The following is a 12,756-nucleotide window of genomic DNA, read 5'->3' on the forward strand; positions in this document are numbered from 1 at the left end:
TTGGACAAAGTTCAACCATATGCAGATGTGAGTGCCAGTAAAAGTTTCTCAGCAGTATTGCAGATCATGTCTCAGATCATGTCATCACATAATTTTTGATTGCAGATGCAACGGCAGGTTATTATCTTGGACTTGCATACATCCAAACATTTGATACTAACCACAGCCAGTATTAATCTTGTATAAAGTGAAATCTGCACAGCACACTGTAAAGTGAGGGAAATAACAGCTGGTTCAGACATTTTAAGAGGATGCCCTCCTTCTCAGGTCCTTCAAAAGTTACATTTTGTTCATAAATCAAGTAAATAATTCAACTGATTGTACAGATACATACAAAGAATAGCATAGTAGAGCAGCCAGTTTTAGCATATCGATTTCCCTCGTCCAACAAGCATTTTGATCCTTCCTGCTCCTTCCTAAGTTTGTAACAGTCAATGTCAGGGTCAATGGAGCAGTGCAGCTAGATAACTAGAGGCAAAAATATGGAAGTGGTGAATTTATGATCTGGGACGTTGCACACTGAAGAAATATCAAACCTCAAATAAAACAGGTGTTGATATTTACCATTTCCAAGTGAAATGATTCTCTTCCTCTGTTTTTCCTGTTAGCATTAGCTGTCTTATTGCTGTAAAACTGTAAATTCTGTACTGTAGATTCATTGAAGATACCCAACAGGGTTGGGGTGAATTCCTTGTAAATTCACTCAATTCAAAGTGTAAATTACAATGTGTAATTCATTTACTAAGAAATTAGTCGCATGGAATTTTTTTATGAGTCTCAAATTATTACATGTAGGATCATTTGTATGTTGCAGTAAATCCTGTTTCCTTTATTTATCTGTTTTCCCTCAAAACTTACACACACCTCATAAGGCTTCTTGGTGCATCAACAGTGCATGCAGAAACAGAGAGGACACTGCACTCAAACCAGTTACCCAACAAATATGGGATAGAGTGGAAATCAATTATCACATTCGCCTGTTTACTTGCCATCCAGCAGGGCCCGCTGCCAAGACAGACCTCAGCAGTTGGCACATGTTGGCTCACCACCTCACAAATACTGTAGATCTTCAACACAAATACCTTGACAGCAGTTTGTTTCTGGGCCGGTAGATGAGGGCAGGTAAACTAGCAAAAACACACCGGTGCACAAATTGACAAACTCACATGTGCAAAATCTCAGTCGCACGTACAGCTACATCATACACTCAAATTTACACTGACGTAGATGCTTTGTTGAAATGCATTTTATCCTTTCCCTTCATACTGATGATGAATAGAGCGACTTTCAATTTCACATAGAGGCTGTGAAGCTTTGTCATAATTCTCCTACTATGCTTGGTGCCAACATGGAGGTCCACTAGAGAATTGTTTGTGTGCCAACAATGCTAAGTAGGGTCTATAATGTGATTGTTAAATCCAATTAGTAGCATGTGTATATCCAATTCAAAAAATCATGACAACATGCATATTTTATTCAGTTTACCAACTTTGAATCAGAATTTGGCAAAAAAAAGTTTCTCACAGAGGGTTTCTTATGGTAATTTCCACTGGAGTTAGTAACTAATGCTGAAATTATATATGTCATAAAGCAAATTATTCATTATACTAAGACAATGTCAATCAGATTTTTTTCAGTGGCAGAATCTCTTCTGAAAACAAACATCCTACACTAGGTAAAGCTGGCTGATGTTCCTAGCTGGACTTTGATTAGCACTGCTGCTCCTTTCATGTTCTTATTTGCACAGAAATGGTTTGATGTTTGTTGAAGGAATAGTTCAGCATTTTGGGTAATTCACTGATTCACTATCTTGCAGAAAGTTGAATGAGAATACTGATACCACTTTCATATTTTTCCATTCAATTTGAAGCTGGACCCAGAAGACGCTTAGCTTAGCTAGCTTAGCATAAGGACTGAAAACAGAGGGAAACAGCTAGCCTGGCTCTGTCCAAAGGTAACAAAATCTGCACATCTATAGTTCACTAATTGACAAGTTATATCTTGATATCTTGTTTATTTAATCTGTAAAACTGAAGTATAAAAACAAGAAGCTGTGATTTTATGTGCCGGACTGCTTCTAGGCACAGAGCAGTGACTTTCTTGTCAGCCAATAGATAGTTCAGCGCATACACCCCCCCCCCCCCCCCCCCAAGAACCCTATCTTTATGTTATGCTAAGCTAATATTAGAGTGGCATCGATATTCTTATTTGACAAAAAAATGTCGAACTATTCCTATAAGTGTGACCTTTGATACTTGATCTATGTGCTTGGAATATCTGGTATTGATTACCGGCTAAAACGGTCTCTTATAGTCAGATCAGCAAGCTACTTCGAGGATAATCAGCTTGGTTGATATAGCCTCCTTTTCAGCCTGGATAACCACTTTCCAGTCAAATATTAAAAATAAATAAACCATAAAGCAAAGTAATACATTTGCATATATGGTCAAGGGCCAGGGACCTCCACTATGGCAGCCAGAGTGTGTCACGTCACCTGAAAGCCCACTAATAGAGAATGACATTCCTCCTCTCTGATGAATCTGCTCTTTTTGTCTTTCAGAGCTGAGCCTGTTAAACTGACTCAGTTTCATTGGAGTTTCATTAGACTTCACAGACAGTCCTGGAAGTGGACAGGAGGCACTGTGGGAATCCATGGCGGGCAAGGTGGGGGTAAGCTTTTAAACAGTATGTGCGTTTTTTAAATTCCCGTTGCCATGGTTACTCCTGGCCCGTGAGCTACGTCCGGCCTCACTGGTCTCCCCCTCATCGTCAGGATCCAGCTGCTCATCTTTCTTCTTGATGTAGCGCTCGTAGAGCACCATGATGACGCCCATCACCCAGGCCGACACGGTGCCGGCGGCAAAGATGACAAAGCCAATGATGACAAAGAAAAGGTAGTCCCAGGAGCCCAGAGTCTGGTGGCATAACGTCCGTAGCTGGATCCCCACTTCACCAAGACGACGGCCCTGCATGTCAGCTGGTGAGCCACACACCGTCTGACCTTCATCTGTCACACAGACACACACACAACAATGTATGATGAACAATGATAGAAGAAGTATTCAGATCCTTTACGTAAGTAAAAGTACCAATACAATAATTTAAAAACACTCCATTAAAAGTAAAAGTCCAGTATGAAAAATCCTTCTTAAGTAAAAGTATTAGTATCAACATGTAGTTAAAGTATTGCAGTAGTGGTTTGGTCCCTCTGACTGATATATTATTATATATGACATCATTAGATTATTAATACTGAAGCATCAGCAGCATGTTACTGTTGTAGCTGCTGGAGGTGGAGCTAGTTTCAACTACTTTATATACAGTTAGTTAGTTTAGTCCAGTAGTTCCCAACCTAGGGGTCGGGGCCCTCCAAAGGGTCACCAGATAAATCTGAGCGGTTATGAGATGATTAATGGAAGTGAAAAGAAGAAAAAATTCTGATACATAAATCTGTTTTCAGTTTTTGTTTGTTTTCTCTCTTATCTTTGATTTCTGATGAAATTTTGGATCATTTGAACATTTATTGAAATGAAACCATGTGAGAAGTTTAGAGGGAAAAATCACTATTTGGTGGAGCTGTTAACAACTCATAGACATCTGAAATGTGACCCCGACTACACACTGCTTTTTGTAAGACATCAAAAGCCGAAAAGGTTGGAAACCACTGGTTTCATCTTAAACAATGTGTAAATTATCCATTGTGTCAAATCTGAAAAGTAACAGTAACTAAATCTGTCAAATAAATGTAGTTGAGCAGAAAGTACAATATTTCCCACTGAAATGTAGTGGAGTGGAAGTATGAAGTAGCATCAAATGGAAATACTCAAGTAGAGTACAAGTAACTCAAAATTGTACTTAAGTACAAAACCTGAGTAAATGTACTTGGTTACTTTCCGCCACTGGTGATGATAATTAATCATAGAGAATAGAACAGAATACAATATATCAGCATTTTTGATAGAGAAATACAGTGTATGATTTGTAACGCTGGGAGACAGAAATGCCTTTTTCCTCAACTGTCATATGTCAAAACTCCAGGCTGGTGATGTTACAACCTAAGACATGCATTTGACAGGTCAGCTGACCTGGAGTGGTATTGTTCAGACTATTGTGAGAGAGTGTGCGTTTGACACATGACATCAACTCAAGACAGTGATACACATAACACACATAATTGTCTATAATATATTGCTTTTGTATCAATAACCAGATGTGTATATATAATTAATTTTATATCCCTTAAAAACTTGTTTTTAAATATATCTCAATATCTTTCTCATTAATGTTAATGTCTAAATAAGCAACAATCAATCAACAAACAAGCAACAAGTTAAAGTTTGTAGAGAAAAAAAATCCCTCTGTGTGAGTGTGGTTTTCATCAGATTTGATTGACACTGCAGGCAACACAAGCACTCAGCTGTCATCACAGTTTAATTCAAATGTTGCTCAACTCTGCATAGTGCAAGGAAGTATGGGACATCTCTTCTTCTAAATGAGCACAAGCTTCAAAGCAGCAAGCAAAGCGAGGACACAAACACAAACACAAACACCTCTCATGTGAAATGACTGCAACTATTCTAACCTTGCCAGAAAACAGTGTGTTCTTATGGGACCCCAAACTGAAACCGGACCTTTAAAATGTATTAAACTGCCGAGTTCCACATGCAGCTTCACATATACAGTAATTAGCATATGATTTAATGGGATCCTTTGATGTCGTGAGAGCTGTAATAAAATGCACAAGTTACTCAGCAAGAGAAATATTATACATATGGCATTCAACTGAGCAGCCTGTTAAATAATTCAAACATATCACTACATATCGTTTTGCATAACATTTGTAAACGCTGCAGCAGACTTAGCTAAAGATATCCATAACATATTCAGCTTCACGCAGCTAGAAGACCAAAACGCAGAAAGCTGCACTAGCATTCACGATGTTGCCTTCTTTATCAGGACACTACATGGCTTTGGCTTCCCGTATACTAGAGTCTTGAGTTGATGCAGCATTAAATTACAAAAAAAAAAATTGTGGATGAATTATTCAAACTCCTTTCTCCATCACAGGATTAGAGAGAGACTTGGGCCTTTGTGTCTGCTTGAAACCACAGATAATAAGGTTTCTCATCATCAGGCACCGGGTATGACTACGACTAAGACCTTGCTGAAATCCACCAAATCCTAATAGAAATGTTGAGTTCCTTCTTTTTTTCAGAAAACTACAGTAGATACTGTATACACAATTTCAAAGGCCTATCAGTCAGTATTAAAAACGCCACATGATGGATGTCGAGCTCCGCAGCAGACGACATGAGAGGAATTTTTCAGAAAATAATCCCGAAGCTTGGCTGAGTCTTTTGTTGGTGTGAACAGAAACTGGGTGCAACACAACAGAGTCTTGCCATCTCCATACGGCCACAGTTTTTTAATTAGCTTCTGTTTTTTTTAAAACCTTTTGTGCTTGGGGGAATTCCCAATGGGAGAGATCAAAAGACTTGGAAGTTTCTGCACAGGGAACGGTTTCCTGTAACCCTGTTTCTACACCAACAGCCTCAAACCTCTTGTTTTGCTCTGAATAATGCGGTTTGTGCACACACGTGGGTGAATGTTTGTTGAATCTGCATGTGCCGCTTTGACAGATATCTTGGGAAAACGAAGAACGTCTCACAATAACAGTCACTGAGCACTCATAACACAGTATATCACAGTTTGAAGTGTATCTTATTACATAATAATTCATTAATATTCTACTGCTGTTATGGATGTGTGCATATTTTTTCACCGTATCAGTGTTTGATGTAAAATTGAAGGTATTCTGGCGTATAATTATATTAAAATGGATTCTTGATTCGTGCAACGCAGAGGCACACACAAAACACACTTTTTATAATTCTACACCACTCTACCAGACCCACTTTTGAAGTTTAATAATCCCTCACTCATCTGTCATCATTTAAATCTTCTCTTTTTAAATGAAGTGGATTTGACAGAGTGAGAGGTATCATACTGTAGATTCAGTCAAGTCGCTTGACAACTTCATTTCATAGGAAGATTGAAATAATATTTTTTTCATTCTGTCTGCATAAATCTCTGCTCTTATCCTCAAAAAAAGCTCTTCTGTGGCTCTCAGATCTGAAAGTGAGCATGCAGCTGAAGAACACGAGGACAGTCTGCTTCTCTAAGCTCTATCTACCACAGAGAATTCAAAGCCTACTCTGATCCTCTCAACGGCTGCCTCTGTGCACTGTTCACACAATATGCTGTCAGACTATAACACACACACACACACACACACACACACACACACACACGTATCCATGCATGCAGACACGCATACATGCACACACATGCAGACAAACCCCCTCCACGAGACTTAACTTTCCCATCTTCTATCTCTGTCCTTGCAGAGTCTGCTAATGTGCACGTGTCTGTGTGTATGTGTATGTGTGTGTGTGTATATGTATGTGTGTGTGTGTATGTGCCTGACAGCTAGAAGGAAACCCTTCTGGCTTCGCCCACCCCATCCCACCCCCTACCCCAAAGGGACTGGCATCAAAGGGGAGGGCTTTCCCTCTCTCCTTCCCCCATTCACACTCTGCTCTATTTCTAGACACTCTCCTTATATAACAGTTGGGAGAGTGCTAATCTAGCCAGGAAGGCAAGACAGAGGAGAATCTGTTGGTTCCTTCCTGAAGCTTTATTTCTCTATTTCTCTCTCTCTCGCTCACTATTGATGCGTTCCCTAAACCAAGGAGACAGGCCAGCCGTGTTGCATGAACCAGGTGGAACCCAGACGAGAGATAACAAGGCTTCCGAGACAGAGCTCACAACCGAAAAAAACCGGCATCTCCGAAGTGTTATCCTTCTGTCCCCCCCCGTTCCCCACATCCCCCAACCTCCCAAAGAACTAAAGGTGTGCTTTAAAAATAGTGTGCTTGCGAGTTCGTATGCATGTGTGCACACGTGACCATTTATTTGTATGCATGTGCCACATGTTTTAGGAGACAAGGTGCTCTGAGGTATTGTCTGTGCTGTTGTCTGCTTGAGAGAGATGTATAATAGAGGTGGAGAATGTGTGTGTGTCCATGTGTCTGCCTTCTCACTTGCTGGCAGCTGTCACTGCAACACTGGAAGAGGCTCCACTCCAAATTAAGTTAGACAAAAGGCAGTGAGCAGCAGGAAAATAGGACAGCTCTTGCAGGATTCATTTTGGACCGAGCTGCACGGGGACTATGCGTGTGTGTGCATGTGTGTGTGTGGGAGAGAGAAGCAGGGGATGCCTTTTCAATAAGCGTGGCGTGTGTGTATTATAGCTGTGGTGTTAGAATTATGACTGGCTTCTTCCTCAGTATGACACTATAAATAGTAGCTGCCCTTTTGCATAGTGAAACATCCACACCAAAGCACAGGCATTATAATTCAAAGTAAGGAAGATTGTGGAATATCAGATGCATCTATCAGCTTGAAAACAAAAGGGAGGGGGATCAATATCGATATCCGATGCTGCAGCTATGATCCATTAAAGATAGAGAAGACTGTCTTGTTTTCCTCTCAAACTGCAGAAAGCACGCAGGGCTGAGTAAATGAACACAGTTGCCAGAGGAGAAATCAAATGGCTCCGTGCCTCCGATCTTCTTTCACCCTCTTTGTTATCTGATATCTGAATGCTGTCACGCTCCGCTGCTGTCACCTGCGCCTCATCCCAATGAAAGATGAGAAACTTTTGCAGACGTCACTATAGCTGAGTTGTGGTTACATGTATCTAAACTCTACGTGTTATACATTAAACAAGATATGTTTCATGATATAACTAACAATAATAAAGCTGTGGGCGATAATTGCATCATATTATCTGTTGTGTGTGCAGCTGCAGACGTGACACGGGGTGGGGGGTTTGATGTGTCATGGTGTGAGGGAATTCCAGAGTCATTCCTTCTTTAAAATGGGTCTAAGTGAGGCCTTTTCTGCCATTTTGTTATGAAACTCTTTTTTTCCCCCTATTTTTAAATTATTTTTAAATTCCTTTTCTTTTTGATTGCATATGAGCATCCATATCGTTTTTCATCTGCTGTTTGAATTGTTTAAGAACAGACTCTCTGATGAGACACCCTTTATAAAGAATGTAGAAGTTGCAGCTGATGGCTTTGTTAATAGATATTATAAATGTTTTGCTAATGCATTATAAATCACTTATAAGCCCTTAATTAGAACAACTTTTGGGTTGCCAGGTTGTGGCTGGTGTTATCCTCCTCCAGCATGTTTGAGTAAACAGTTTGACCTCTGACCTTCGCAAAACATTTACTACAAACTTTGATTACAGCAGAAAATCATTTAATAATGATGTATACATTATTTTTCAACATTAAGGAAAACATATGACTTACTCTTTATGAATGACTTATGACTGTTAATGACTCAACAAACAGAGTGATTTTTCCCAAACTATTTACCTAAATTGTGTTCTTATTAATGCCTCATAACTCTTCTATAAAGCATTAATAAATGATTTACTAATCATTAATCAAGCCATTACTTACTTGCCTTATTGGAAAGTGGTACAAACTTACTGATTTTCGTTAAACTATGAGATAAACAAATGCTATTAACGCAATCTTAACTGTTTAGCAGCACTGTTTCCTGTTCCTCATTAGACGTAACAGTTTTCCCAACTTCTCATGGGATACAGGCCGTTTATTTGCCTTGTATGAGCGCAGCCACCAACAAAAGGCCAACAATTTACCTAACAATGCATTATCCAATAATTCATACCTGGAGCACACCTGTTCTTATCTAAATGGCCCAGTTGATGTATGGAAAGAAGCAAAAGTAATTGGTCACGTTGAGGTTGTCACCTTGTATGACATTAGAGTAAAGTAGGATATAAAACTGATAAAACCTTGAAATTTGAAGCCCTCCAGGTGCACCCACAGGCAGAGGTCTTCGTTGTCGCACTCGCAGCTCCAGGGGTTCCCGCTGAGCCCGACGGAGCGCAGGGCGGGCAGCGCGATCAAGGAGGTGATGTTGAGGACCGTCAAGTTGTTCCGGCTCACATCCAGCACCTGGAGGGCCGCGTTTTCGGCAAAGGCGTCCGGATGAATCTCCGAGAGCCTCGGGTTGTCCGTCATCCTCAGCATCACCAAGCTCGCCAAGGGGCCGAACGTCCGGTCCTCGATCCTGGCCAAGGTGTTGAAGGAGAGGTCCAGGTAGGCCAGCTTCCGTAGATTCCCAAACGTGGACTCGGATATCTCCGTCAGGGAATTGTTGCTGCAGTCCAGGTACACCAGATCGGAAAGGTAGTTGAGCGCGAGCGGCGGCAGCTCCACGATGCGGTTGTTGGAGATGATAAGCTGCCGCGTGGCCAGCGGCAAGTTGACCGGGAAGGTGGTCAAGTGCTGCCCAGCGCATTGAACCACCAGCTGGTCATCACACACACACCTGTCCGGGCAGCCCGAGGAGAGCACCGGGGATGTGGTCACCCCCGTGGTGAGGATAAGTAGAGCTATCAGCCGCAAGGGTTGCGCGCTTGGCTGCGGGGCAAGACGCATGACACCGCCGAGGGCTTCATCAACCCCGTTTGGAGACAGTCAGACGCAGTCACATTCTTCATTGATACATGCTCACCGACTTGTTTGTCCCAGAATGATTGTTATTATTTCCACAAAGGTCAAAACTGACACTCGCCCGTGGCAGCCTCTTGCGCGTAATGTCTCAGTTCATCCTGTCTGCTGGATCCAGCGCGCATCCACTGTGCTGAACTTGACAGGCAGAAGCCTTCATGTTGTTTCAGATTTCACAGAAACATCGGGTTTCTTCTATCACAACACAGCTATTCACACATTGTAAAAGCACCCAACGTGTCCTCATGCTGCGCTACTCACGGTGGTGATCACGGTCAGCTGTTCCACTACATGCTTGCCATCCTCTCGCTCTCCATAACTGAATTCAAATGAGGGGGACGCACTGAACTGCGCGGCGGGTGGGGGTGGGGGGGGGGGCGCGTTGTGGAGTGATCTCATGCTTTGGAGTGAGCTGGAGCGAGAGTGAAAGCTCTGGACAGCGGCGGTAATGGAAGAAAAACATGAAATATTGAGTGAAGCAAAGTGTAATCCATGCACAGTTGTGGAACCTATAATAACTGTGACCTATTGCTACAGCTGTGGGCGCAGTGATCACCATCCACATATGTCTCAGGTGTGTGTGCGCATGTGTGTGGAAGCTGCTCCTATATAAGATTAAAAATTAAAAATGTATGTTTGTGGGCATGTGTGTGTTGAATCTTATTTATTGTGCCTCAGGTGTGTGTGTGTGTGTGTGTGTGTGTGTGTGTGTGTGTGTATGTGTGGTGGAGCAAGAAGCAGATGCACTTTAAACCTTAAACCCATGGAGCATATTGCTTTTTGGCTTTGCAAACAAAGAGAGCGGGGCAGTGATGACAATGGAGGGGGGGTCCCTATATTCATATATATATATATAACACTCAGGCCTTATATGATAATGATTGATATTTCAGCCAACTACTCCCCCAAAAATTCAAATTCTACCCAGTACACTGCCAGCAGATGATGGGATGAGATGAGATGGGACAGGGTGGTCTCATGCAGCAGTTGTTTTTCCTCTTCTCTCCAGTCTCAGTATGAGTCCTGAGTCTATTCTTGGTTCTCTGTGTAGGTGTTGAAGTGCTGAATCAGACTCAGCATGATGGAGGAGGAGGAGGACAGATGTGCTGCTGACAGTCCGCGAAAGAAACTACCCCGAGCCGTCAGTCAACAACCCACCGCACACTGACCACGCTCACTCCTTCTGGCTCACACTCAAAAAGTTAATCCGTTTTTCATGTATGTCAAAAAAAAAAAAAGACCAGGAGGCCTTTAGCCGTGTATAACCCAATGCTTTTTCACATTTGATATCCTGTGGACTTAACTAATCCACACAGCTGTTTTGTGTCAAGGATATTCAGTGATGTTGTATTATAAACTATTTGAGCTTATTTTTTATTTTCTATTCTCTTAACTCTTAAATAACTCTTTTTAACTGTATTTAATGTCTGTTTCTTTTAAAATTTTTCTCGATGCCTTTTATGTTTTATGTAAAGCACTTTGAATTGCCTCGTTGTTGAAATGTGCCATACAAATAAACTTGCCTTGCCTTGCCTATGAGGACATCTAGTGATGAATACTCGGTAGTGTTTTGTGGATTGAGCAGCTACTGCAGCATGCAGCACTCACTGTTATGAGTTTCCTAAGACACAAGCATTCATCTGTATTATTTTTGATGACAGCATGCAGATGTATCATTTCAAGAATATACAAAACCTAACAAAACTCAGCTAGCAGTCTTTTTAAAAAAAGTAACTAACTAACAAAAGGCTGGTCAGACAAGAAAGTACATGTGTTTGTTTATGGAATGTAGAGTAGTAGAGCATGTCGGGCACATAGTATGGGTTGCAAGGTCTTATCTGCATTCCTCAAACCTGTATTGTTTAAAACAACAACCGACATGTGGACTCATGTTTTTCCTGTGAGCATTGAATATGTTTTGTTGTGTCATACACAGCAAAAAAAAAGACAACACTACTGGGACACTTGATGTTCCACTGACACGGCGAAATGATGTCCATCAATCACAGTTAATGTCATGAAATTACATTAGCTGCCAGCTATGATTAGAATAATATGATATAATGATATGATAATGATACGTCTAAAATGATTGGCCTGTGTCTGAATTCAGTCCCATGTCGGTGGTTCATGCAGTAGTGAGCCTGAAGAACAAATGACATTAACAGTGTTTTGCATACCTCAAACTGACCTGATAAGTGATAAAGGTAGAAAATTCAAGTTAGTCGTCTCAACAGAGGGCAGACTTTTTGCTGCCTTTCATTTAGGTTCATTGGCTCTGAGGCCCTGCAATTTTGTGGATGCTGATTCACTGGCACAGCTTACTGAGACACTGAAGTTGCATGTGGTCATCATTAATTTTAATAGTTGCACCTGTGCTTAACCTGAAGAAGGCCTATAACTTCCCTGTAATCACTGACACTATCAGATAAAACGCTGGTCGCATACAGTATAGAGAAAATCCTGTCCTTCTGTTAAGTGGATTGTGTTGAAGAAAGTCACTCGAGTCCTTGTTCAAAGTTTGCTGAAGTGGTGGTGGTTTATTAGTAGAGCAGGTTTTAGACAGTAGACTGACCCAGAGGACAGAGGGTTATACAATGGGCTCAAGGATGGTGATCAGACTGTATGAAAATACAGTTGTGGGTAAAGGAATTGTGATCAAAAGGGGGCTCCCAGATAACTGAAATCAAGGGCAGAAATCAAATCAGCAGGGGTCACAAGGCAGAAAAGACACACAGTTGGCATATCATTGATCAAGGGTTGTTCCCAGATGTCACTAGATTATCAAGTCTCTACCCAAATGTGCATTCCTTCCTCAATTGTTAGACCCAGCAGTTCAAATCTGCAATATCCTGCAATATCTGATGATAATTAACTCTACTAGATAAGAAAACTCCTCTTAAGCATCTATTCAAGCATTTATAAATCTACCTCAGGTTCAACAAGAAACCAGAGAGGAGGAGGAGGTGACATATGTGCTCCAAAAACAATATTTCTTGCAATAGCTTTTATGTCATTGAAGAAATATTTATCTGGAGGAGAAATCATTGTTTCTCCTTGGCAGAGAAGCTGTAGCTACTTCAGATCAACTGGTTCTCAACATTTTTGTCTTATGACTCTTGAAAATTCTCAGAAAGTC

At 41.2% G+C, this 12,756-nt stretch overlaps 1 protein-coding gene across 1 annotated transcript; it reads right to left on the bottom strand.

Moving 5' to 3' along the window:
* Positions 1–2,562: 2,562 nt before the first annotated feature.
* LOC122993743 (leucine-rich repeat-containing protein 52-like) lies at positions 2,563–9,935 on the bottom strand. Its single transcript, XM_044368157.1, has 2 exons — positions 8,897–9,935; positions 2,563–3,007 (listed from the first exon to the last, which is right to left on the bottom strand). The coding sequence occupies exons 1-2, from the start codon at positions 9,543–9,545 to the stop codon at positions 2,679–2,681; spliced, it is 978 nt and encodes a 325-aa protein (XP_044224092.1). The 5' UTR covers positions 9,546–9,935; the 3' UTR covers positions 2,563–2,678.
* Positions 9,936–12,756: the final 2,821 nt, after the last annotated feature.

This window comes from Thunnus albacares, chromosome 12, assembly GCF_914725855.1.
Source record: "Thunnus albacares chromosome 12, fThuAlb1.1, whole genome shotgun sequence".
Classification (NCBI taxonomy): Eukaryota; Metazoa; Chordata; class Actinopteri; order Scombriformes; family Scombridae; genus Thunnus; species Thunnus albacares.

Coding starts and splice junctions, on each gene's coding strand:
- LOC122993743 (XM_044368157.1), bottom strand. CDS start 9,545: ATGCGTCTTGCCCCGCAGCCAAGCGCGCAACCCTTGCGGCTGATAGCT. Junction 3,008..8,896: donor GGAGGGCTTCAAATTTCAAG/GTTTTATCAGTT, acceptor TCTGTGTGACAG/ATGAAGGTCAGACGGTGTGT.